Source organism: Cydia strobilella, chromosome 1 (assembly GCF_947568885.1).
Source record: "Cydia strobilella chromosome 1, ilCydStro3.1, whole genome shotgun sequence".
NCBI lineage: Eukaryota > Metazoa > Arthropoda > Insecta > Lepidoptera > Tortricidae > Cydia > Cydia strobilella.
In genome coordinates, this window is record NC_086041.1 from 26,792,090 (window position 1) to 26,819,068 (window position 26,979).

The 26,979-nt window shown below is 37.1% G+C and overlaps 1 protein-coding gene across 2 annotated transcripts in view; it reads right to left on the reverse strand.

Moving 5' to 3' along the window:
• Positions 1-1,257: 1,257 nt before the first annotated feature.
• LOC134742434 (ATP-binding cassette subfamily G member 4) overlaps positions 1,258-26,979 on the reverse strand; it is a 41,600-nt gene continuing 15,878 nt past the window's right edge. For both annotated transcript variants that reach the window (XM_063675585.1, XM_063675575.1), the window contains 11 exons: positions 19,955-20,072; positions 11,519-11,708; positions 9,926-10,250; positions 9,391-9,532; positions 8,512-8,726; positions 7,064-7,239; positions 6,300-6,468; positions 5,838-5,938; positions 4,777-4,932; positions 3,648-3,833; positions 1,258-2,997 (listed from right to left, as the gene is read on the reverse strand). In XM_063675585.1, coding sequence (XP_063531655.1) covers positions 2,839-2,997; positions 3,648-3,833; positions 4,777-4,932; positions 5,838-5,938; positions 6,300-6,468; positions 7,064-7,239; positions 8,512-8,726; positions 9,391-9,532; positions 9,926-10,250; positions 11,519-11,708; positions 19,955-20,072 — 1,937 coding nt within the window. In that variant the 3' untranslated portion in view covers positions 1,258-2,838. The remainder of the gene's footprint in view (positions 2,998-3,647; positions 3,834-4,776; positions 4,933-5,837; positions 5,939-6,299; positions 6,469-7,063; positions 7,240-8,511; positions 8,727-9,390; positions 9,533-9,925; positions 10,251-11,518; positions 11,709-19,954; positions 20,073-26,979) is intronic.

A 26,979-nucleotide genomic window follows, 5' to 3' on the forward strand; every position in this document is an offset into this window, starting at 1 on the left:
ATGAATAATTACCTATTTGTCTGAATGTTACTACTAGTTAAATTAGGTCAAATTGTGTGTACTTACCTCAATTGAATAATTACCTATTTGTCTGAATGTTACTACTAGTTAAATTAGGTCAAATTGTGTGTACTTACCTTAATTGAATGGACCCAAAAATTTACAATTAGGATACAAGTAGATTCGTCTATAAATATTATAGTCCATCCACGACGAAGTTTGCATGCAAACTTAGCATGGTCGGAGTCTAAGAAACGTGTTACGTTACATGCACCATGTGAATCATCTATCATTTGGTTCATTTGCTTTGATATTTGGAATAAGTCATTTGTTTTACAAGTTGCAAGGTTGCATATGTGTAGTTTTAACCCCTCGTGTGCTAATTAATATTGATGCCTGAGCAAAAGAAAGATACTAAAATCGAATAACTGAAATCTTGACCGTTGAGAGCCACACTTGACTTCTTGCACACAACAAGGTACATATTTATTTACACTTACGATCCATTTAAAGAAAAAAATGCTTCGAATAAATCATATCACAACATAATATTTGACCCATACACAGGCCGTTTTCTTACAAAAAAACGTAAGTGATCTACGGAACTGAAACTCTTACTTGGTCTATGTTCATCATTTAGCAACAGCCACGAAACGGTCCCTAAGTCTCAAGAGTTGTTCACTGTAATGCCGTAAGGATGGTGCTAAAATCTAATAATTTAGATACCTACTTACTACACCCGTTTCACAAACAAAGGCAGGCAAGATTATTTACGCGAGTTTCTTGTAACTACAAAGGTTTTCCCTGAACAAAAAGTTTCATTGGCTAACGACGCACGTAAACGCTGCCGGCCTCACCAGCAACTATATCAAAGCAAAGCGTAAAAAACAAACAAACAATGAGTGAAGGTAAATTAGGTACCTATACATAGTTGTGTTTTTAGTTTGAGCTTCTTTAAATCTATTCTATGCTCTTTTAATAATCCCAAAAAAAAAGAGATTATTTTCCCAAAATAATCACAAAGCCGAATAACAAATACTAGTAGGTGGCTAAAAAAAAATCGACTTACGTCCTACTTAATTCTTGCGTTTTATTGGGATGCAATTATTATTTTCTAACTGTGTTTTGTCCATGGCCAGAATTATTTTAGTTGAAGCGCTCAGTGTAGGTACCGACTATTGTGTTAAAAACAGATAAAGGTGGATATAGGTTCATGGTGATAAGCAATGCTTACCTACCTAATGTTAAAAATAACAATTACTTCATAAACCATTTATTAAAAATATACAAAACATTTTATACTTAACTATAATTAAAACTAACCGAATAACATAACCGTCGATTTTTTCTACCTAGAGTATAATAATAATAATAATAATAAGAACTATGCTAAGTACAATATTGACCGTGATCCCTGCGTAAAAAGCTGTAAAGTATTTATTAATATTTTTTGAGTAATATGTTTTCGAGAGTCAAACACCATTGCTATAATTAGAATACTCCTAGGTGGCGTCTTATGAATAACATTATACTTATATCATTTTAGCTTTACAAAGATAGGAAAAGGCAAGCCATACCAGGGCAAGACACTTGGTTCTAATTTTTAAAAGTGGCAATAACCAATGGAGACTTATGGCGTTATCCATAAACGCGTTACTGGGCTGAAGTAGCTATGAATTGTTTTATCTGGCATTTTGAATTATGTATTTGAAAGAAAGGCACAAAACATAATTTAACTAAATCAGGCCTGTAACGTTTTATGAATAAGGGGGTAGAATACATCTCAAAGTTGTTATTATGAGAACTATATCTTTGAGATGTATTATAACTATATAAAATCATTAACTTTTAACAAAAATCCAAGTTGTTGCTTTGCGCAATAACTGCAATATCATTTCAGATCTCGAATAAATAATGATTTTAAATATTAACAATTTGGTATAACTATTATTAAAATGCTTTACGAATAATCTGTGCATATGGAATGTCTTGTACAGCTCACAAAACAGTTCAGTTCATAAGTATACTATTTGCAAGTATGTCAGTTGGTAAATTGTCTAATTTTGGCAATACAATATAAATAACATTAGATATCACAATTTAAATAACTTGATTGTAACAAGGCACTTAGTTTCATTCGGATGTCAAACAGGAAATCTTAAATACAATTTGTCATGTTATATATTATGAAGTTTTAAAACGAACAGTATTAAATCGATTTGAGCAAGTTATATAAGTTCGTGACAGAGAGAGTCACAACTTCCTCTAAACTACGAATTTATTCTTATTTAATGCGACATCTTTGTCATACGATTTTTTTCGTCAAATTATGTCGACTAGGCGAAACATCCTAATAATTTAACTTTTTTAGTCGATTTTTGGGAGAATATTCCACTACTTAAAAATTCAAATTTGAATTTCATTCATTTCAGTACACATTTCACGATCATTAACACATACGTTTGAAAATTGGTAACATGCCTTTTCACTCTTACTTCTATAATTATTTCTTTCTTTAGTTTCATTCATTATCTCAATTTATAAATCACGACCTCTTTAAAAGATTCTTTAAAACCTCGTATGGGACGCTAAATGAACACAGCTACTCATTGGAGATGTTCATTTTTATAAAAATCAGTAACGAACGCTAATTTTACTATATATGACGTTCTCAAACAAAAGGTACCATTTTAACGGCCGTCGTAATAGATATCTGTGAAAGTATAACTGCCAGTTACAATCGATAGCATTTGCCTGAGAACGGCACATGAATGTATACATACGAGCTACCTCGAGTCTTACAATAATCTACCATAATATGTAAACACACGGAGTAGCTTATCTGGTGGACTTGAGCTTCCAGCGCAGGAAGAGGAAGGCGGAGATGCGCAGCACGAGGAAGATGGCGCACAGCGCCGCCACGTCCAGCCAGATGTCCGCGTCCAGCATGTCCAGCTCCTCCAGCGTCGTGCGCGGGTTCTTGAAGTGACAGTACGACTGCGGAAACAATACAAGTTTTAGTTATTGCATATTTCGCCTTGCTATGGTTTTATGAGTTGATGAACTAACCTAGACAGATGTAATGTGATCACATGCAGACAAGAATATAGAATTCCAACATATCTATTGAGATTGGTCAGAACTTAGAATAGGTTAATGCATTGTCTTGGCTTTGACGTGCTAAAAAGCGCCATCATAGGTCATAAGGCAGATAAGACAAAAAGTCACCCAATCAGTCGATATACCAGTAAACATTTGTACAACTATGAATAACACGATAGGCAGCGTAATAGACAGACATCTCATTCAAATTCGCAGTAAATCCGCGTTCAACAGAAACAATACACTACATGCTAGAATAAACCGAAAAGGAGATATTCTCAACCGAGGCCTTAGTTATTACTTATTTACCTTACGACCCGATGGTTGTTAGTAAAAATGCGAGTACTCGAAACTAATCGGCTAAAATTTATTTTTATGAGCCACTTTTTCAAGCGTTATTACCCGAATATTATCCTTCTGAAATTCCACGCACAAGCGTTTGTACATATATATTCCAAAATCGAATGATTTGCTATTGACAAGGCTCCAATTCAAAAACAAAACAACCGCTTCTATAGGAACAGTAATGAGTACTCAGTACCCACCTGAGTGCACTTTAATTTGTCCCTGTTGAAGGAGTAGGTGGCGAGCGCCGTGCCCTCGAACCCGTAGCGGATGTAGGACAGGTACGTGATCCAGCGCAGGTACACGGGGATGGCGTTGAACGACACGAAGAACCCGCTGAACAGCAGGAACGGCACCGACATCACCGGCGCCAGGAACACGCCGTTCTGAAATATACGAACATATTTTAGCGATCTCTAGCTACAGTTTATAGTCAAACATCTAGCAGAGATCGCTTAAAAAACATCTCATGATCACTACACATGGGCGCTCACATATTGAGGCAGCTATAGATACCGTTTAGGTAAAAAGTTGCATACGTTAAAGTTTAGTATTAAAAACTGCCGGCGAGTACCTGCTTTTTTAAAGAAAAGCACTGTGTTGCGAAAAAAAAACTCGCTCACCGCTAGTCGCTTTTTGCTGATTGCCGCCAGTTGGGATACCGCCGTTTAGCGAAAATATTTTTCGCCAAATTTCACTTCCCAACAAACTTATGGCATCAGTTTCATTTCCCAAATGAAATGTTAGCAAGTTTTTTACTTCGCAACCATTTCATTTCCCAACCCCATACTTGCGAAATGAAAATGACGTACTGGGTTGGGTTAGGTTAGGTTGGATTATGAAAATTTGCGAAATGAAATTTTGCCAAATGATAATTTGCGTAAAATAGTTTGGGAAGTAATACTTTGGGAAACGATTTTTGGCAATACATTAGTAAACCCCGCCAGTTGGATACCCGTCCCGGTTAACTTTTGAGTTCTATAGGTGATTATAGGCTGTTCTAATTGAAAACAATGTATGCTGTATCTGAATGGCGCGGCTTGCGACGTAGTGTTATATATGTAAGAGTGTCTATGTGTTTGTGTGGTCGCAACTGTTCGGCAATGCTTGACAATAATTATACATAGTATGATGTTGAGAGGGGGGTGTGGACGGTGTGGTGTACAGTCGAAAGCAAAAATATCGATCCAGACAAATGGCTCAAAAATATGTGAACACGACTTTATGGTCTAAGGTGTAAGAGCGTACACATATTTTTGAAACTTGGGAATGTATATATATATTTATGCCGTTGACTGTTTGTAGAGCAAATAATAACGGGCAGTGTACCTGCACGTTCATGGCGGCGCCCACCACGAGCCCCACGCTCTGCGCCACGAAGGAGATGAGCAGGCACGACGTCAGGAACATGGAGAAGCGGAACCACTCCAGCGGCTGCGACGTCAGCAGGTACACGATCACCACGTAGATCACGCAGAATATTGCCTGACAGTGACAACCATGTTACACCTTATTATTTACTGCTATATAAGTTAATATTTATTACTAGCCTAGTTGGTAGTGGCCCTGCATACGAAGCAGAAGGTCCCGGGTTCGAATCCTGGTAAGGGTATTTATTTGAGTTATGGATGTGTCGTCGGCTAGTACCCACAACACAAGACTAGGTCGATCTGTGTAAACTTGTCCTATAATAATCATTTATTTATTATATTAAACTTATCAAATGTATCAATGTGTTGACCTCGCGCACAAGTGAAGGATGAGTGGATTACACACGCTGTTAGAGCTGGCATGTAAACCCTACAACCGTACCGGAAGGTTTCAACATAGGTGGATCATAGGTGAATAAGGTATGAGCAAAAATAGATATAACTCCGTAATAGATGGATACAGTCTAAGGAAAAAACGTGCCTCGAAAATAAAAAAAATTTGATTCTCGTTCAGAGGGCGCTACTAGTTTTGGCCTACAGTCGTATAGATGGCGTTGACGGTTTCGTTTGTTATTTAACAATTTTAACGCATATCAGTGAAAGAACATGGGTCAAAATCATCAAAATAATTAATGCAAATAAAAAAAATCATTTATCTATATTTAAATACATTTCATCGTATTTTTACAAATCTTCAATTTTAGTTTTAAAGTGTGTCGACAGATGGCAGTGAATTTATTGGGGTTACAAAATTTACTATGACAGTACCGCTCTAGTATAAGTTCCTCTATGGTATGAGTTAAGATTTTTAATATGCGTCATTCTTCTGTAAAATAAACCGACTTTAAAACCAAATTTTCTTACATATTCCTTATAGACATGTTAAAACCTTCTACTTCTTAAGTTATATGATGAAAGTCTTAGATTAAACTAGTTAACTTTAATTAGTTAATAAATTACCTGGAATGGTATATCGGAGACAGTGATGGCCAGGTAATAGGAGCGCAGTGAGTACCAGCGATTAAAATGCTCTTTTACTAGCACGGGCATCTCCAGAGGGACTGCAAACAAACAACAATCAACATTCAAAACCGATTATACGTATTTTGCCTCATTGTGTATATGTGTACCTACAAACCAGTATAGTGGAAGCCGCTCGACCTCAATTTCAAAAAAATATCGCAAATCGATGTACAGGTTAGCCGTTTGGCACACGCATACTAGAGGTCAAAACAAAATTTTTGACCCGCAGTTCTTAAAAAAGTTTCCCTTAGGAGGGGTGCTGAAACATTTTTTTTGTATGCCGTTCGCATCTACTTTTGGTAGCTCTGGTTATCACCCTTATTGGCTTGACAAAAGAGTGACTGAAAAATACCAAGCGATCGGTGTTTGGTAGTTTATATGACACGTTATAGTACTCACAGCTGAGGATCGTGATGGTCATGGAGGTGTACATGAGGAACAGCATGTTGAAGAAGAGGAAGCCGAGGTTGGACAGCACCTTGGCGCCGTCGTTGCCGATGTTGTAGTACAGCGCGCCGATCAGCAGCCCCACCAGCACGTGCGCGAACAGACGTAGGTACATCAGCGTCTGTCAAATTCATTTTTATGAAATAAAACTATGAAAACGGATTATATCGTTTCATAGTTTTATTTCATGAGTAACTATCGCGGTAACCGAAGACAATATTTCATTTTTATGGTTAGCAAAAAGCAAAACGTTTGAATAACTTTAAACTGCCAACTATGTTATTCGTATTTTTTTGTACGCTTTGGCACGCGTGGTTTAGACGCTACGGTGGAACACATGTACAAAAACTGCTAAAATCATAATCCATCATGAAGGCGGGCAAAAAATTAGGCCTCGTATTCTGTTGTGTATGATCTAACATATTCGTTAAATAGTTCTGAGCCACTAATATGCCACAAGCACATTGTGATCTTTATGCCTTTGACATCCGTGGCTGTTTATTTATTATTGAATTCCTTAATCGGTATACTGCAAGTGGAGGATCGGCTTGACTCTACCACAACCCAGAACAGCGTTAGTGCTATATGGACGAAAGCTAACTCTAAAGTAGATAAGTCTAAGATTGTTTACACTATATTTTTTTATGAAGTAGTAGGTAGGGTTCAGTTAGAAATTGAACCTAATTAGAATACATATAAGAGCTACAGCGACTGACCCAATCTCGCCGACTGAAGAGCAAGGTGCGCTTGAGCACGACCCAGAACTGCGAGAGCTCGGAGGTGGCGTAGCGCCGCGGCGACGCCTCGCCGCCCAGCAGCGCCGCCTCCGTGTTGTCCGGCTTCTCCAGCTCCATCTGCACCTGCACCTGCACCTGCACCGCCAGGGGCGAGCCTGCAAATATTACACGATCAATAAATGCACGACAGTAACCTCAACCAAAGAGAAATATATCAAATTAAGAAAAAACTTAGGTAGAGCGCTATTCCATTTTGAAGGATCGACTACACCAGTCCGTCGGTGATCGTAATTACATTCACTATATATAATACGGCCAACAACGTTGTACAAAAATCCACTGCCGGTGTGTCTCGGTTGAACGACGCCCAACATAATGTTTCAGAATCTATTAATGCATCATCACTACAATATTTCCACGTATGTTTGAGAAAAATACTGCATTAATTAGTTACCTATAAGGTTGTTATCAGAATTCGATGAGCTCCATTACATTCAACGGCTTCAGGCTTTCAATCAGATCGCCGGTCCTCCTTGTTGGGGATCTAGTTATCTTATATCCTCGACTAAAACTGCTATTTTGATAAGGTTTTTTTCGTTGAAAGTAGCAATTCATTATAAACTTCCTTCGAGATAAAAGTCAACACAATGATTACGCAGTAAATTGGCTTGATCAAATTAACTATCGCCCGTCTCTGATGTCATTACAAGGGCAGTTTACATACACGTCAGACTAAATGATTAAAATTGAATATTACTGTTACGCAAAAATAATATAAGAGCTGATGTTGTCTTCGGTTACCGCGATAGTTACTCATGAAATAAAACTATGAAAACGGATTATATCGCGTATATTGAATTTATAATACATCCCGACGTCATAATCCGACGATATAATCCGTTTTCATAGTTTTATTTCATAAGAGCTGATGATTAATCCGTAGTTCTATTACGGAGTGAAACGAGGAAAAACAACTTCATACAAACAGGAAGTAGCTTCGTTCAACCTTCACCCTTAGATATCACCGTGTCAATTATGCTTGTTTGTATTGAAATCAGTTCATCAATGTAATATAAATATCGTTAATTCAAACTTCTACATTTATTCAGCAAATAAATGTTGAAGTTTGAAGTTAGGGTACTTTTACACGTCATTCATGCCTATCTTCCTCTAGACATCTTTTAAAATAAATAGTATATCTGCACAATCAAGATAATACATATAGTCGCACAATCATGTACAGTCAAGAATTTTGATTTCCGTAGCGTCTTAAATTCAAATTGACAACGCCAAAGATTCCTTTTTTTTTAAACACAAAACTTAAATAGTTTATTATTCATGAAATATAGTTCAACGTGAAATATAAACTGCGTCTATATTGAGTCTTTCACCGATCGAACTATCAATATATGGCAGGATTTACAAACCTTTTCCCTTGGCGATCTCATTGGCCGCAAACTGCAGAATTCCGTTCTGCAAGTTTCCAGCGCCGGTGCCGTTCGAACCGTTAGACTTGTCTTCTTTGAATTTGTCTTGCACTTGCGACAGGTCGTTCTTGTTCCACTCCGCGTTCAGAGAGTTCTGCATGTCTTCTTTGTTGTTCAGATTAGGCAGTTTCGCCTCAGGGAAAGGTTGGCCGTTTCTGAAAATGTATACAAAGATTATTTTAACGATTTTGACGACCGATCTGGCCTAGTCGGTAGTGACCCTGCCTATGAAGCCGATGGTCCTGGATTCGAATCCCGGTAAGGGCATTTATTTGTGTGATGAGCACAGATATTTGTTCCTGCGTCGTGGGTGTTTTCTATGTATTTATATGTTATATATGTCGTTGCCTGAATACCCACAACACAAGCCTTCTTCAGCTTACTGTGGAGCTTAGTCAATTTGTGTAAGAATGTCCTATAATATTTATTTATTTTAAAAGAGAGAAGAATTTTAATTAAGTTCTATCTTTTAGAAGTTGTACAGTCTGCATTCATTTCGAAAGGTCTGATAACATTTGAAATCCATATAATATAAGACTTTTATTACATCTCATAATTGCATAGCTTCGTCTACACTTGAAATGAAAACATGAAAAAAGTAATTAACGGCGTACACAATGACAATTGGATGTCATATACTTGGCTAGCATCTACAACTGTCGCGGTTGACGCCAACAGCGAATGCTGATGATTGCGTTAACTGCGAAAGCTGTAGACGCACAAATCCAGCCACGAGACGCCCTTCTTAATTTTTTTAGTGTACAGTCGCTCCGATATATCTGATGGCGAATGTATGACATCTATCATCAATTTAGTTACCTAATGTCGTGTTTTCCGTTGTCAATAGCGCGCACGAGCTTGCCGGTGTGGTCCCCGTACTCGCCGCACGACACCTCGATGATGAAGGACGCCGGGTTGTGGTACGACGGGCACTGCAGGTCCAAACTGCCCAGCCATGAGACTGCAATAACAATCCAGATTATTTTTACTCTTTATTGATAAATATGTTAAAGGTTACATGCCAATTTAACTCAGACGTCACGTATGGCAGATTTATTTAACTGATTATTTAAAGGCAATGGAAAAAACCAAACTCGGTAACAAATCCGTCAGTTTGAAAACCACTTATAACCCATCCGTTCATCTTAGTATCAGTCTTGCGTCCTTTATTTTTATCAGAATACGGCGAAGCAAAAGGAAGGTTATACATAAACAAGCTTTCGTTAGCTTGTTAGTACAATTATAACATTAGTTGTACTAACAAGACATTATACATATACCAGTTAAGGTTCGTGTGTGTGCGTGTGTTCCCTATTGATTAAAAAAGGAGCTTCTGTGGCAAATATTTACGTACCTAATTTCCCCGTGCTACCCTGGTACACGCATTGTCCATCGGCCAAAGTGTACAGGTGATCAAACATTTCGAACAATCTAGCAGACGGCTGATGGATCGTGCATATTATAGTTCTTCCTCCACTCGCTAGCGTCTTCAGCAGAGATATGCACTGGAAACACGAGGAGCTGTCGAGGCCTGAGGTCGGTTCGTCGAAGAACATGATGGGCGGGTTGTTGACCAGCTCGAGGGCTATGGAGAGACGCTTCTTCTGTCCTCCGGAGAGATTCGATGTCATGGTCTTGTGGTGCTCCGCCAGACCGAGCGTCTCGAGGATCTCTTGGATCTGGAATTAATAACACAACGATGAATATGCGTCCTTCACAGGTGAACAGAAGCTTCTACCTATGGTATAAGAATGAGAGTGAAAGGCTAAATGTAGATATATTTGTCAATCTCCTCTTCACCCGTAGTTTCACAAACATCAAGTTTGCAAATCAATGCAAATTGTTTCACCTTATTCGTTAAAAAGCACTGGTAGCAAAGTACCTACCCGGCTAAGGTGGAGTACTTTTAAACAAGTACCAGACTCGAACCAGATTTATTTGTAATTTAGATGTTGATATCATGTGTGATGTGTGTGTGTGTGTGATGTTGATACTTTCCTGCCGCTAGTTTTAGTGACGGGAAAACATCGTATCGTAAGGAATCCTAACAAATGAGTCAATCTTAAAATGCGTAAGACAATGTACAATATTCTCGGTGCGTACGCCTGTCTTATTATGCATGGTTGGCACGAAACCAGTTTTAACAACAAAATACTCAATTACTTTCGGCGTAGGCTAATACACTCAAAAGAAGGAAGTTACTTTAAAGTTTTAGGTATTGTTGTTATAAGGATATTACAGACGACTAGAACGTATCTGATTTTTATAGGGAACATTTTATAACATATCTTTATAATGCAAATTATTGCAAATGCGAAATTTGCATTTTTCATTGTGTTGGCTGTGTTACACCGGAGAAATTGGTCGTTCAGCTGTTCTTTTCTTATTTGCCTTGCTAGTTGCTATGCGTGGATTATAACCAGGTATACATTTGCATAATAAGCATATTTTTTTATACGGACATAGTTATATGGTCATCATTACTCCTAAACTTTTGTGCAAATTAATAAACGTAGGTACAATAACATAATAACAATTTTAATAAACTATGTCAAGGATGGTTTCTAACTTACACAAAAACAAACAGGATAACAAAAACAATTATTGACTCAACAATTGTTTTCTGTTTCGTTACAACGCTTCAATTAATCGAGGTATCTACTAATTATTGATGCGGTTTCCGGATGCGGCGCCAGTGTGATGACCATTTAATGATGCTGCTTGTAGAACCTCACTAGACTGGGGAAACTACTTATCGATTCGCGTTTGTCAGCCTTAGAGGTTGTAGAGGGCAGTTTGAGGTCGGTGGCAACCGCAATAGCCTGTTTGACAGTCAGGTTGCCGTGCAGCTGGTTGTCCTATATGATATAGCACGAGAGCTTGCGAAACATACCATTCACTGTTATGCTTCTTACCGGACTTCACAAAAGCCGGGGTAGGCACTTACCACTTCGCGTTTGTCAGCCTTAGAGGTTGTAGAGGGCAGTTTGAGCGCGGTGGCAACCGCCATAGCCTCCTCGACCGTCAAGTTGCCGTGCAGCTGGTTGTCTTGCATGATGTAGCACGAGAGCTTGCGGAAGCTCGACAGGTTCCGCTCCATGCCGTTCACTGTGATGCTGCCTTCCATTCCTGACGTCCTGGGGATAAAAAATTACATTGAGAACATACGATTACTATGACTGTATAATGGTGAAGTGAACGTTTAATTTGTGTTTCAGTATCGTTCAAAAGGCTGGCATTAAAAGGATCTTTTGAAATAAATAAATTATTTTTTTGCAAATTGTTCTGCTTGTGAAAATATTTATGATTTATATTGTTGACTAGTTTATATTGTTATTCTACGAGTGCTTTTCAAACTTTCTTACAACGTAACCCCGTGCTCTTCCGCTATTTGTAAATCGTGTTCAGTTTTTTTTTTGCCTATGTATGGCCCCCCAGAAGGTCGCAACCACAAGTTTATATCAAGAAACACTAGCTCTTAATTATACAAACATTTATAGAATTCTGTGAGTAGGTACCTAATTTGTATTGAGTTAGCAACAAAACCTGAGATAAGCTGAGCTACAATCGATCTAGGTAAGAATCGATATTTTTAATTGCTATCGATTGACGTTGATGCTTGTCTGCCAAGGGCAAAGATTATTTGTAGCGTTTTGTTTCACTTGCGCGCAGCAATGCTATCGGTAAAAGTGTATTGTTCTATTAACAGTAAATTGAAACATATTTTTATCATGAAATAAAGAAATCTCATCTAATCTGTATAATGGTAAAACTTTAAATTGAGTAGGATACGTAGCTTAGCCGGACAGCTAAGGAATAAACCTTCTCTCGTCTTGATGACTAAGTACCTATCAGATTGTAATACCTAGTATAGATACGAATACGATATTTTAGAGCATTCCCGTGGCTGACAAAAGAAACGCGCTAGAAGCTACAAAAGTAGTTTATATTCATGCATTCCTTTATGTCAGTCGTGTTTACATAATATTTGAATTATCTGCAATGCGTACAATGTCCTGGCATTGAGAAGTACACCACAACAATTGCTACTTCTGCGAAAGAATTTCATTTATTATGATGGCCCATCCACACTATGTCATTCCAAAGTCTGTGAAGAGTTAGCTCGGTCTGACTCTTGTATAATTTTGTATAAACAGTGAACAAGTAACACTGATTACAAGCTTTTATTTAATTTTATAAATAGTAAACGGTGCCGCTATTTAACGGTAATGAAGCAAAGCCTTATAGGTACTCGTACATTTTATGACTGTCGCATTCAAGTAACGGATAGATAATGCTATTTTTGTAATAGTGATTAAAAATGAGTTTCCACACATATTGCGGTTGTGTGGTTTCAGCAGATTTCAAGAGAAAAACGGCGTCTAAACAAAAGTATGACAGAAAAGAAAAATAGCTTATAAGTAAGTAAATCTATATATATAAACGTAAAAGTCCTGACTGACTGACTGACTCACTTAAATCAACGTCCAGCCCAAACCGTTGAACCTAGAGAGCTCAATTTTTCACAATAGGTAGCTTTTATGACGTTAGTATCCACTAAGAAGGGGTTTTTCAAAATTCATCCCCTAAGGTGGTGAAAAAGGGGTTGAAAGTTTATATAGAGATCATACATTTTTTTGAGTGCGGGACTTGAAACTTCGTTAAAGGCATATTATTAAAATACAAGAAGTGATTTCAGCGTTTTTAAAAATTCATCGCCTAAATGGGTTAAAAAAGGGTTGAAAGTTTGAATTAATCCATTACAAATACTTTGAAACTTCCTACAAAGGGATAATAGCCGATTACAAAAAAAAAATATTGACGTTTTTGGAAATTCAACCCCTAAGGGGGTTAAAAAGGGAATGAAAGTTTGTCTTGGGGGTCAAATTTTATAATATAAATGTTTATTAATTATAATAAAAAAAAGGGAAAACTCATTTCAGCGTTTTTAAAAATTCATCCCCCAAGATGGTGAAAAGGGGTTGAAAGTTTGTATGGAGATCAAATATTTTTGTGAGTGTGGGACTTGAATCTTTGTATAAAGGCATATTATAAGAATACAAGTAAAGTAATTTCAGCGTTTTTAAAAATTCATTCCTTAAAAGGGTTAAAAAGGGGTTGAAAGTTTGTATAGGATCCAAATTATATTTTAAGCTAAGAGTTTGAAACTTCGTTAAAAGGTATATCATTAAAAGAGAAGAAAGCTAATTTCAGCGTTTTTGATAATTCATCCCTTAAGGTGGTGAAAAAGGGGTAGAAAGTTTGTATGGAGGTCAAACATTTTTTAACTGCGCGACTTGAATCTATACATAAAGGCATGTTATTAGAATACAAGAAAAGTGATATCAACGTTTTTAAAAATTCATCCCCTAAAGTGGTTAAAAAGGGGTTGAAAGTTTGTCGTGGTCCTAATTTTATTTTAAGCTAGGTACTTGAAACTTCATAGAAAGATATATACTTAAAAGAGAAAAAAACTTATTTCAGCATTATTTAAAATTCATCCCCCAAGGTGGTAAAAATGAGGTTGAAAGTTTGTATGGAGATCAAATATTGTTTTGAGTGCGGGACTTGAATCTTTGTATAAAGGCATATTATTAGAATACAAGAAAAGTAATTTAAGCGTTTTTAAATATTCATCCCCTAAAAGGGTTAAAAAGGGGCTGAAAGTAAATCTATTACAAAGGCTTGAAACTTCTTAGAAAGGCATTGTATAAGATTCCAAAAAAGTTATTTCAATGTAAGTTTATATGTGGTACAAGCTAGGAACTTGAAACTTGGTAAAAAGGGCATTATATTAAAATAGACGAAAACTGATTACTTACACCGTTTTTGAAAAGTTTGTATTAATAGTTTCGGGAGCGAATATTTTTTTTAAATAGTGGACTTGTAAATCTTCTAAGAGGGTCGAGAGGGATTATATCGGGAACATTTTTTTTCAATTAGGGTCTTGAAACTTCGTAGTTAGTGAAAGACAAATTTCATGCGTTGTATAATTATTAACAAATGATTAACCGTCCCTACTGATATCTTTTGCTGCATAATGTTCTATATTGTGCTCATGTAGAATATATAACCACCAACATACAAATCCACGTGTACGAAGTCGCGGGCAACAGCTAGTAATATATATTTATTACTAGCTTTTGTAGTTTCGACTCTGCGTTGATGAGTCAGTCAATCAATCGGTCAGGACACGTGCATTTATATATATATATATATATATATATATATATATATATATATATATATATATATATATATATATATATATATATAGATTTACGTATTCCTTAACAGAATAGTTCGACTTTTGTTAGTGATTCTTCTAGTTACAAATTCAACTTTGTTTGCTGTCTGCTTTGCCTTACTTCGACCGATACCTACAGTGTCTGGCGCATCAGTGTAAGGCATTTGGCTTTGATTGTGAGATTAGTGAGTTCCAACTTTGTCGTTGTTGTTTTGTCCGCATGTTCATACGGTTTGTTTTGCCCGCGTACATAGTGCTCAGAGCTCGGACACAGCAGTGGCGCCCGCGCCCGGTTTTCCGATGAGTTGCAACTGACCGCGTGACCTGGATCGCTCCAGCCACTTGATAACGATAGATCCGGTTTGCAGAACCACTGTCCGCGGTGCTAAATCACATATGTCATATGTCACATCAATACTAACTACCAAGCTAAAATCTTCGTTCAAACTTTATCAAAATGTCTTTATTTACAAGTTGGTTGCAAGAAGTGATTCATAAAAGTGAAATTGCCATAGAAACGACGTTTAAAATGTTTAAATCAGACCATCAGACCGCGCTCTGCCAAGAGTATTAGATTAAAGAATATTTGAAATTTTATTCAATAAGATCGTACACAACGTACTCGTACTCATAGTTACGAACTTAAAAAAACCGGTCAAGTTCGAGTCCGACTCGCGTTTCAAGGGTTCAGTACAAAGAATATAATACTCACACAAGTTTTACCAATATTTTATTTTTGAACGTGAAACGTGAGTGAAACTTCTTGAAAAACCCGAATGGGTCGAATCAAAAACCAGATGTAAGTGATGTAACGGAAAGTATTTTGGTGCGGTGGCTTATATCTCTGTAACTACAATAGCTATATATATGCATAGTTTTTATATCGATGCTTAGGAAATAAGCCTTTACTTGGAATTGAATGTACCGGTGACAGATATGGCGCTCATTTTGCGATAGAAACGGCGCATTCGGAGCTAAAATAACCCTCATTTGCGTTATTTACTTAGTGATCTCGTCAGTCGATGGGGACGTCTTTTGAAAAGAGCAATGTCATTTGATAGATCTTAGTTAATTAACACAAAAATATAATACGTAGGATTATAACAAGTTAAATCACATTTAGAAACGGGTCTATCGCGAATTTATTTTGTTACCTTTATTTACCGACGTTTCGACACAGGTTTCACTGGTCGTGGTCGCGGCTAACTGACGTCCCAGCAAAATGTCAAAACAGAGATTTGTGTGACTACCCCACGAAAAGTGCATTTAACAAGTTGTAAAAAAAATGTGGGAGTTTCCCCGATATTTTACGATTGATCTTGTTTATATACAAAACCGATGCAAAGCTCGGATTGCAAGATCAAAATGATCAAATACCCCAAAGCCCAAATGCGAAGGCCGAAGGCCGAGCTCCACGTAAGGCCGAAAGCTCGGAGCGTCCGAAACGTGCAGGCTTCCCGCAACTTTCTCAAGTATTTTAATAGCGAAGGCCCAAGAGAGAGAGTTGCAGGAATGTAGTATAGGTACTCAAATACGGAACAAACCGAACAATAGTACAAGTACCATTGCGGCTGTGTGCCATATACAGCCTAGTTGCATATTTTTCCTTCAGTCCGACTCACACTCGAACCTAAAGGCGCGCCTCTCTCGGGCGCTCCGGGCCTTTAGCTCTACACGGGGTTCGGCCATCAGTCATCGAATTCACACTTGAACTAAGTTCTTTGTCTGAGCACTAACCTCCCCTCGCATCGCAGCTCGACCATCGGCGTCGGCCACGGGTAGGCACGCCTCTTCGGGACCTTTCGGGCATTCGTCTTTACGCGAATCTGGGCCTTTGGCCTTCGCAATTATTGCAATTATCTTTACCTATATAAAGATGACAGAAAAACCTATTAGAAATCTACAGTCAAGCGTGAGTCGGATGTAAGAACAAAAATGCGGTTAGGCAGGCTTTTTTGTTACCGTGGTAACGTGGTAACGTTGGTAATTAGTAATTCAACCTACAACTCCGTTAAGCCGGACATTGCATGGCAACTTGAACTCTGATCGTCTAGCAAACAACAAGTATGTAATCAATAGAAACGTCATCGTTTCAATAATATGTACCACATATCATGAAGTTACTCTACCTACCTACTTGCTACATATACAGTTATACTATCCATATAAGTATGTGCCTAAAATTCAATACCATAACATACCTATGCCAGATGTGCAAGTTGCGGAAATATTCAATAAAGTTGAAAAAGTTCTCGTAAATTATAGGATTGTTTCATAGAAAATTAAGGAAAGTATATTTTGGAACAGATAATTTCGATCCTAAAACAAAAATATAAGAAATTTCCGAAATTTTTCAATGTGGAAATTTTGCAATTTTGAAATCTTTCTGATGGCACATCAGTTAACACTATACCATAGGTAGTTTTAAATTACGATAATAGGCTGATTAGTAAAATTTTAACTCATAATTTTGAATCAATCTTGTAGTAGGAAATATATGTATAATATGAAGAAACGGTACTTTTTGTATGATTATACAAACATAACGGCCGTTCACCTATGCATTCCCCAGTGTACTTTATTCATATACAGAATTATCATTTCTCATGCTCTGAAAGAGGGTCATTGTTGTCCTAAAAGGTGTGCAGAAAATGATACGTGTCTGCACTAGAGCATTTTACGCTCGAAGTACGATTTTTTGAATTTTTTTACGAAAAGCTATTAATTTTTTTTTTATGAAATAGGAGGCAAACGAGCAGACGGATTGTTTAAATGGATTTGTTATACAATTTCCATTCTGATATTTGACTCTCCATTCCATAAATAGAGACAATTTTGCCTAAATTGTTAACTGAAGGTCCCCTTAAAAAATTATACTTGGTCATGTCTTAAAAAAACACATGCATTTTACTTTCCTCGTATTCGAAATGAAAAGAAGAGTGTTTAACTCGGGCGAAAGGCATCTTTTCAGCCTCGGACTATTGGCGCTCTCACTGCGTTCGAGCGCCAAAATACCTCGGCAGAGATGAGTACCTTTCATCCCTTGGTTAACAATCAACTATTGTATACTTTACGTTACAGGCCTTGTTAAACATATAACTAACAAATATTTGGTGACAATGCCACATTGATCAACCTATTTTGGCCAGTATGTAACGGTAACGGTACCTATACATTTTCATACAGAAAATTAAAATACATCAATTACATGTTAAATCCGCATAACGTTTCACCATGTGAATAATACTGCACGTGTCAGTGTAAGCATATACAATTGCATAACTTTTAGTTTTAGTTTGTAATTGCCTTGTTTATTTACATACGTGCATGTTGTTTCTCTCAGAGCAATAATTAAACCTATAAGTGGAAACTGTTCTGGCTGTTGTATTAACTTAATTTGTTAAACTGTATGTGCAAATTATATGCTGTTTGTTTCCCTTTGCAATAGGTAAAGAAAAAAAGGGGAAGTAGTTTTAAACACACATGTGAGATTGAATTGAGTAATTGTAAGCATGTATAAAACAAGAGGGACTAAGTAATTTATCACATGTATTACCTATATATGTATAATTCATCCTTCCATATGACACGGCCATTGAATCACGTCTTTAGCTAGTTCAGTAAACAGCGTTACGTAAATGTATGCAGTAATAAAGTCGGCTATGATGGTTGGGATAATTCCTATTTCGCGCATGTCCGTGTTGTACAAACGCTGCGACTTACGAGTGAATGATTGAAACGTGTAATATGGCAGCAACCGACTATGCTGTGGTGTACGCTAAAGGCTGGGGCGGATAGATAAAGACGATCAGAGGTTAAAGGACAAAGTCGTGCACAAAGTGAACTGTGAAGATTACCACAACAGAGTCTGATTTTCGTTCAAATGTAGTTAGTACATATTTGAACAAAACCAGAATCTGTTGAGCTACACACACAATTTGTCCAAACACTTCATCGAGCATTATGTTGAACATATTCTGTAGACGCCCTAGCTCTCTTGACAAGTATGTGATCATGCTACTTCTACCTATTGCTTATTGCGAATGTGTGCGCGTGTGGACTGAATATGGATACCAGCTCCAGCCGCGTCTGAGTTTATACTTCTACACATCATAGGATTCATAGGTATATCAACTTCAATTTGTAAGAAGTCAGTAAACAACACATTGGGTTTCTCATCGCTCTTGCCTTAAACCACATACTGTGCAGTGGTTGACGCAAGTCGGCAAACTAGTACGTCGGCAGCACCGCCCAACAACTCTTCAGTAATGTCGAGACACTCGAGAGTCTCGACACCTATGAATATTGAGGCTTCACGCAGTCTTGCCGAAAATATACAACTTATGTCCGACGATATCAAAATAAATATGACGCACTACACGTATTCATTTCATTGCGCTGATTTCATTGGAATATCTTTATAAGTAGAAGATAGTGATTAATTGAGTATTCAACTCCCATCTAACACAGCAAAGTGCATCACGAAATTGACCCACCAACTCATCATAAAGTGCGACATATCCGTTGATTAAGTATTCACTTTATTCATGTTATGGCAATCTACATTTGATTATAATGTATTCTACAAATGAATAAGGATAATCTAAACAGGGCTACTAACTAACTGCTTCAGTAGATCATTATATAATGACTCTACAGTGTCTATTAAGATTCAAAGAACATACAATTTTTTGAGACTAGGTATTTTGTATATAAATGTAAAACGTTTTTTCGATGGGTTAAGTTTCTTTATTTAGGAACACAACACACAAAAGGAGATATGCGTGTCTGTAACCTCAATAAAATATGCTCCAATGTCAAAACGTACTTCAACTTTTATCTTTATCCTTCACTTTTGAAATGAAATAATAATTTGATATGATGAAGCCATAATTTAGGCATAATTTAAGCGCTCATTTTTAGCGTTCTGTACCAATCTTGGTTCACGAAACACTTGTTTTGGTTGTAATTTTCATACCTATGCCTAATTAGGGCAAGAGATACTAGGTACTACTGTACTGCCTCAGTCTGATACCCTCATACGTAACGTATGTATATGGAACAGTCGCGTCTCATTTAATTATGTATAATATTTTAAACATGGTGTTATGTCAGTGATGATGATGATAAGCTTACTTGTATCCTGTGAGTATGTTGAGCAGCGTGGACTTGCCGGCGCCCGAGGGCCCCATGATGGCCGTGAGCTCGCCCGACCGCAGCCGCCCAGACACCGACTTCAGAATTGTCTTCACATCTGCACAACACAAACAAGTAATATTAAATACACCAAAAATACACATGATATAAAAAATAAACATGCTCCTACGCTAAAACGATTTTTATTTTGGGTAACTATATCACAAAGTATTAGTAGTACTAATTTAGTACCGAGTGTCGCGCCTACTTTTAACCGATTCCATGTCTGTCAAAATACGAGGTTAGATAAGTTGACCTAGACGGAGAAAGCATTGTGTTCTACTAACTAGTATTCAATATTCATTTTGTAAATAATACCGAATGAGAAGGAACCAGGACTAATAGGGTACAGTACATACGTTTCGAAATCGCATAAAGTGTGTCCGTGACCAAAAACAACTGACCTTATGCGCACTATTACCCATATTAACTGCAGCCCAAAGTTAACGTTAAATTATGTAAAATAAAAAAACCGGCCAAGTGCGCGTTTCGGACTCGCGCACGAAGGGTCCCATATCATTACGCAGAAAACGGCAAAAAAATCACGTTTGTTGTATGGGAGCCCCACTTAAATATGTATTTTATTCTGGTTTTAGTATTTGTTGTTATAGCGGCAACAGAAATACGTCATCTGTGAAAATTTCAACTGCCTAGCTATCACGTTTCATGAGATACAGCCTGGTGACAGACATACGGACAGCGGAGTCTTAGTAATAGTATGGGTCCAGTCTGTACCCTTTGGTACGGAACGGGTACGGAACCCTAAAAAGACGTTAAAAAGGTACATCAGCATATGTGTACTATGTAAATACTTACAACTTACAAGACCTAGACAAAAAATCTATAGGTTAGGTTTATAAGTATCCACTTCACTATTGTAATCACCGACTAATCAGATAAAGAACAATGTTTTCTTCTCGTCGCGGATGGGTCTCTTAAACAAAACTGGTTCAACTAGGTAAGAAACGTACACATAATCATTATCTAATCCCACCTAGTTCTACTCCGTACCAGTAAGGTACACAACTGGTATTTGTAGTTCTATACAGAAAGTATTACCTATATACGTAGTAGGTACTCTCAGAAAGTCAAAACGAACCGTACGAGTGCATATAGTGCATACGTAACTATGCGTGATGTCCCAAAAAGTATAGCTAAAGATCAAATCGGTTATGAATCTCACACATACACACACATTCACATTCACGGTTACATTCTGGATATTTATGAACTGATTTGTTATTAACAACATATACAGTCGGTAGCAAAGCGGGTTATGTTCATAATGATCAGAACACAACGCTTATAATTATGTACAAGAATTTGTACTTTTCCGTACGACAGTATCATCATCGATTTCTCCATTTCATTATATTAAAAAAAAACAAGCCTGTTCCGAAACACAAAGAACTAAAAACGATTCTCAAACCCGGTTGAACGATAACTGTACTCCATCATGTTGTAGGTTGGTATCGAAGTCATTCGATAACTATAGTTGAATAAACCATATAACTAGTACAGGGATTCAAAATAATTTATTTTATTGTCGGTTATCATCAAGAATGATTTAACGTTAAGGACAAAATGTTTTGTTTCAAAGTTCCTTTGTCAGCCGGTGGTTGTATGAGTTATTACTGATATTAGTCACGGTACAAACTCCACCCCACTCCGTATCAACACACATTCAGTTCAATGATAAAAACATCGGCAGCAAGCACATCATAGATTAGGCATCGAACGCGTTTATAAGCGCATGAATTTGTATCTTTCCCTGAATATAAATGTATCCTTAAGTAAATAAATAAGTCAAGTATTAATGTATCCCTGAGATACTGGCATTTTGGTCCAAAGTTTTAAACGTCACAATATACCTACCATTTGTCGTCGATAGAACAGCCGCCAACCTATACTATCGACGTTTCAATGATTTCGTACATTCTACTATGTAGGTACGTAACTACCTAGGATTGATGTCACCATAAGTATGCAGTAAAACTGGGTCTCTATTTTTTTCTCACAAAGTTTTAAGTCATAATATGTTGTTTGTCCGAATTTTCGTTAGTCATAATTTGGTTTTTCTCAGAAACGCTTTTTTTCAGGATTGCCATAAAAGGAACTTAACCTAACCTATCTACAGGATACCGAAAATCCTTAAATGTTAACGGTTTCAGAATTATGACTAATGATAATCATTATATTATGACTTTCAATAATTATGTCAAACAACGGGATCCCAGCAAAACTCTAGTGTTGAACGTTATGTTGTTGTTATAAGCAAGTACTAATAGCAAATTTTATGAGAACTGCCCTGCAGAAAAGGAACCAAATAATCCTAATCCCAGGTTTTTGTTCTACATTCAACCTTTAGCCTGTCTTAATTTCCTTGAGTAAAATATTCACACCACCAAACATCTACCTATATCACTCCTATATAGCAAAAGCGATAGAGACGGAGATATACGAACTTTGATTCTCAACTTCGCGGTTCCATACACATCACTTCCACCTGCAAGAGTTTCCAGATTTCCTTCACAACTTTTAGAGCTACAACTTGTCAAATACGAATGACACTGCCCCGCTGCCCGTATCGGCAATCGCAACAACCTTGTGCTAGAAACGGTATATTTCGAAGGTAATTATGACATGGCTTGCAGCGTCCAATTGTACATAAACGCAGACAACAGCACAAATAGGTAGATACTTCTAATTCTTACAAGCTTGGATGCGAATTACAATTGTGAATTATACCGATTTAACTCACTTCGGGTGTAGATTTTGTTCGTACATGCCACTTGCCCTTAAAGGGGCCACCCGGATTACCGGTCCGCCGGACGATATCGGCCTGTCAGTTGTTCGGAACTGTCAAATTATTGTCCAACTGACAGGCTGATATCGTCCGGCGGACTGATAATCGTTAATCGCCCACTTATTAGACCCGCCCCCGCCCACCCTTAAGACAAAAGGGGACTCAGTCACGTGACCTAGTCTCCATATAAACGTGGTCCCCATTTTCCTCTCAGGATATTAACATTATGTATAGAAAAATTTGAAAATGTTTTTAAGCTATTTGATGCATTAACCATAGCTACGCACATTTTTTTTATTTATTTATGAGGCGCTTTTAAAACCTTCCTATGGTAGGTAACGAAACCCATGGAATTCGTTTTTCGCTCATATTCAAGAAATCTAAAAAAAGTCGCAATAAATATACAATACATAAATATTTTCCATAATCTCAATATCCATGTAAGAAAATGGGAACTATGTTTGTATGGAGAATCGGTCGTTCACTCCACTATCCTCTTAGCATTCGTGATCAGAATAGAAGAATTAGCACTTAATCTGTATTCGTTTAAAAAAAATTACCAATTGTGTCTAATGCAAGTAATGCAGCTGTAAAACACCTTAAATACCTTATTCATAAAACTGTACGGGCCTGATTTAGTTAAATTATGTTTTATCCCTTTCTTACATACCTAGTCGGCTCATAAGTTCTGTCACTGGCCTTTAAAATTTAAATTTGGAACTCCTAAAACAAAAACCGTTCTGCATTTGAATTTCGAATCTTTATTAAATATTTGAGTAGTATAATTTTGCAATTTTCTGTTTTCTTCAACATGGAGTGGACGCTTAAAGATAGCCGTACCGCAATAATTGCACTATATCGTTGTGGTCACTCGCCGACTAAAATTTTTAAGCTACTTGAAAATTTAAAATTCTCTAAGATTTGTGTATCGTACCATAGAAAGATACAGTGAGGTCTCTAGTTTAAATGACAAGAAAAGAAGCGGTCGTCCGCGTACAGCTAGGACTCCAGCGGTTGTACAAGCAATTAGGGCACGCATTGCCAGAAATCCCGCTAGGAAACAAAAAGTTATGGCCCTCCAGATGGGTTTGAGCAAAAACACGGTGAAAAGAGTGCTTAATCAAGACCTGAGACTTCGTGCTTATAAACGAAAAACTGGCCATCTTCTCAATGGTCGGCTTAAAGCTTTAAGGCTTAAAAGATCTAGATTGAAGAAGTACGCTAAAAATAAGCACCGTTGTATACTGTTTTCGGACGAGAAAATTTTTGACATAGAAGAAAACTGTAATAAACAAAATGATAGAGTGTACGCTCGCAATAGTAAAGAAGCGTCTAATAGCATTGCCCGTATTCAAAGAGGTCATCACCCTTCATCTGTGATGGTTTGGCTGGGAGTTTCTTATGCGGGCGTCACTAGTATGCATTTTTGTGAGAAAGGAGTAAAAACTAGTGCCAAAGTGTACCAAGACACGGTGTTGACTAATATTGTGAAACCACTATCCCATACGATGTTTCTAAACCAGCATTGGGTTTTCCAGCAGGACTCTGCTCCAGCCCATAAGGCAAAGTCTACACAAGCCTGGCTCGCCTCCAATTAAATCGACTTTATACGGCATGAAGATTGGCCCTCCTCTAGCCCAGATCTTAATCCTTTAGACTATAGAATATGGCAGTATTTAGAGGAAAAGGTGTGCTCAAAACCTCATGCAAATCTAGACTCGCTGAAAAAATCTCTTGCTACGGCAGTGGCCAATATCGACATGAAAGTGGTGCGTGAATCCATTGACGACTGGCCACGAAGACTTCAAGCCTGTGTAGATAATTATGGCGGTCATTTTGAATAAATGTTATACATTTAGATTCTCTAGTTTATAAGCTTTCAAACGCTGTACAAATTATACGGAATAAACTTAAACTTTTGATTTTATTTGATACTATGTATATGACAGAACTTATGAGCCGACTAGGTACACATAAGTCAAAATTACAGATAAAGGCAAATGATTCATAGCTAATTCAGGCCAGTAGCGAGTTTATGAATAACGCCCATATAACGCCATATAACCATACCGTCTCCTTACGTCCTCAGTCCTCACACATCAGCTTTCACCTCGGTCATGACAACGATGACAACACGAAAGAGAAAGGCTTCAAATAAAGCAAATAAAGTCGTCGTCAATAGAACTTGCTAATAATGTAAACAAACCATTTTACCTTCATTACTTCGTAATTTCGCTCTTTAAGAGGGCAGCCATGACCTTAACAAGAGTCTATACACTTTTATTTATATATATTTTTAGTTAAACTAAATGTTAATTATCTGGGGGCACGGTAGTGCCCCCGCCAAGACGAGCAAAGCGAAGCGCAAGGGCGCTACCTCCCTTTTCTCGAAGCGCTTCGTCGTTTTTTTTAACTCTCATATCATAACATGGGTTTGGATTATACCAGATAAACAAAATTCTTGGGATATGATGTCATTAGTGGACTTATTAAGACTAAAAATTTCAATAACATAGCTCTTATACCTTAGATTTTATTCATATCTAAAAAAAAACCGATTTCGTCCCGATTCCGATTCACTCACTCACTGATGATCATCAAAACCTTTAGGGTACTTCCTGAAATCCTAGGAAGCTGAAATTTGGTATGTAAGATATTAAACAACAGAAAAATTCAAAAACTTGAAATTATTAGCCCCTAAGGGGGTGAAAAGGGGGGTGGAATTTTGTATGGGGAATTAATAACCGCTGAACCGATTTAGTTGAAATTTGGTATGTAGATAGTTTTTGGTATGGGGAAGGATATAAAATAGTTTTCAACCCCAAAATCACTCAGTAAGGGGGTGGCAAAGCGCGTTAGGGGTGAAAAGGGGGTTGAAGTTTGTATTGGGAATCAGTAAAAAGCAGATTGTGTAAAAGATGCTTCCAGATACGTATTTCAGGATTTTTAATAGTAAATCTCCCCCAACCCTTTAAATTAGGGGATAGAAGATAGTTATAAGCAACTTACAAAAAGAAGTGAAATCCCACCAAAAACCTTTCATGTAAAATGTTGCCACGATGAAACCATAAGACTCGCACTGTCAATAAGTTATTAGAACTCTTGTAGAGCCAAGCTTCTAACTTTATACAAGCCCTAACTTCACAAACTCTACACCTTAGTAAAATGTATGTAATGTAATGTAATATTATTTATAAAAAGCTCAGTTCTGCAATAAAAATACATTAGGTACGCATACACCTATGATGTACTTGTAATTATTTATTCACATCAAAGTTATTATATTATTATTAGATACAATATAAAAATTTCAACAGAGCCTTTGGTAATTAGGATATCGATATTGATTATTAATTATCTGCAGATATGAACAGGTAGCGCTTATCGATATCATAATGCACGTGTAGTCGTATCCTTTTACTATTATAATACGTTTTCGCTAGTCAATCAAATTTCTTTAAATGATGACTGCATAATACTCATAAGTCGCGACATAGAGAAATAAGTAGGTAAGCTTAGAGTGCTCACTCTATATAGGTATAGTCTATACCTCAGTTTCATAACTTAATAATAATAAGTTGTTTGGAGGTATGCTATAACTAAACCTTGTTTTTTTATTCCGTAGACTAAAATGACGTTTCATGTGTAAGACATGACATTTCTTAGTACCACATGAAATGTCATTTTAGTCTACGGAATAAAAAAAAACAGAATATAGGGCTGCCCGTTTTTTTTTTTAATAATATAAATATAAGATTTGGCGGTTCAATGGATCAAAAAATAAAGTACACACAGTAAAAATCGGTTCAGCCAAACGCGAGATAATCGCGAACAAACATACATACATACATACGGGTCAAACTAAGAACCTCCTTTTTTTTGAAGGCGGTTAAAAATTAAGTATTTTTATTACACAATATTAAATATTTTGATTTGTTTTTTAAGTAGCCACACTACTATACAGGGTGTCCCAGAAGTACCACGTCACAGTGACACCGGAAGTAGGTCAACTCAAGAGGAACCTAACCAGCCTAACATGACCCCAGTAAAAGTTGCACGGTTTTCGAGTTATTACCGGAAAAAAAATTGAGAATTTTCCCCTTTGTTTTAACATTATTAGTACCTACCAGCATCGATAACACGAAAACCATGCAACTTT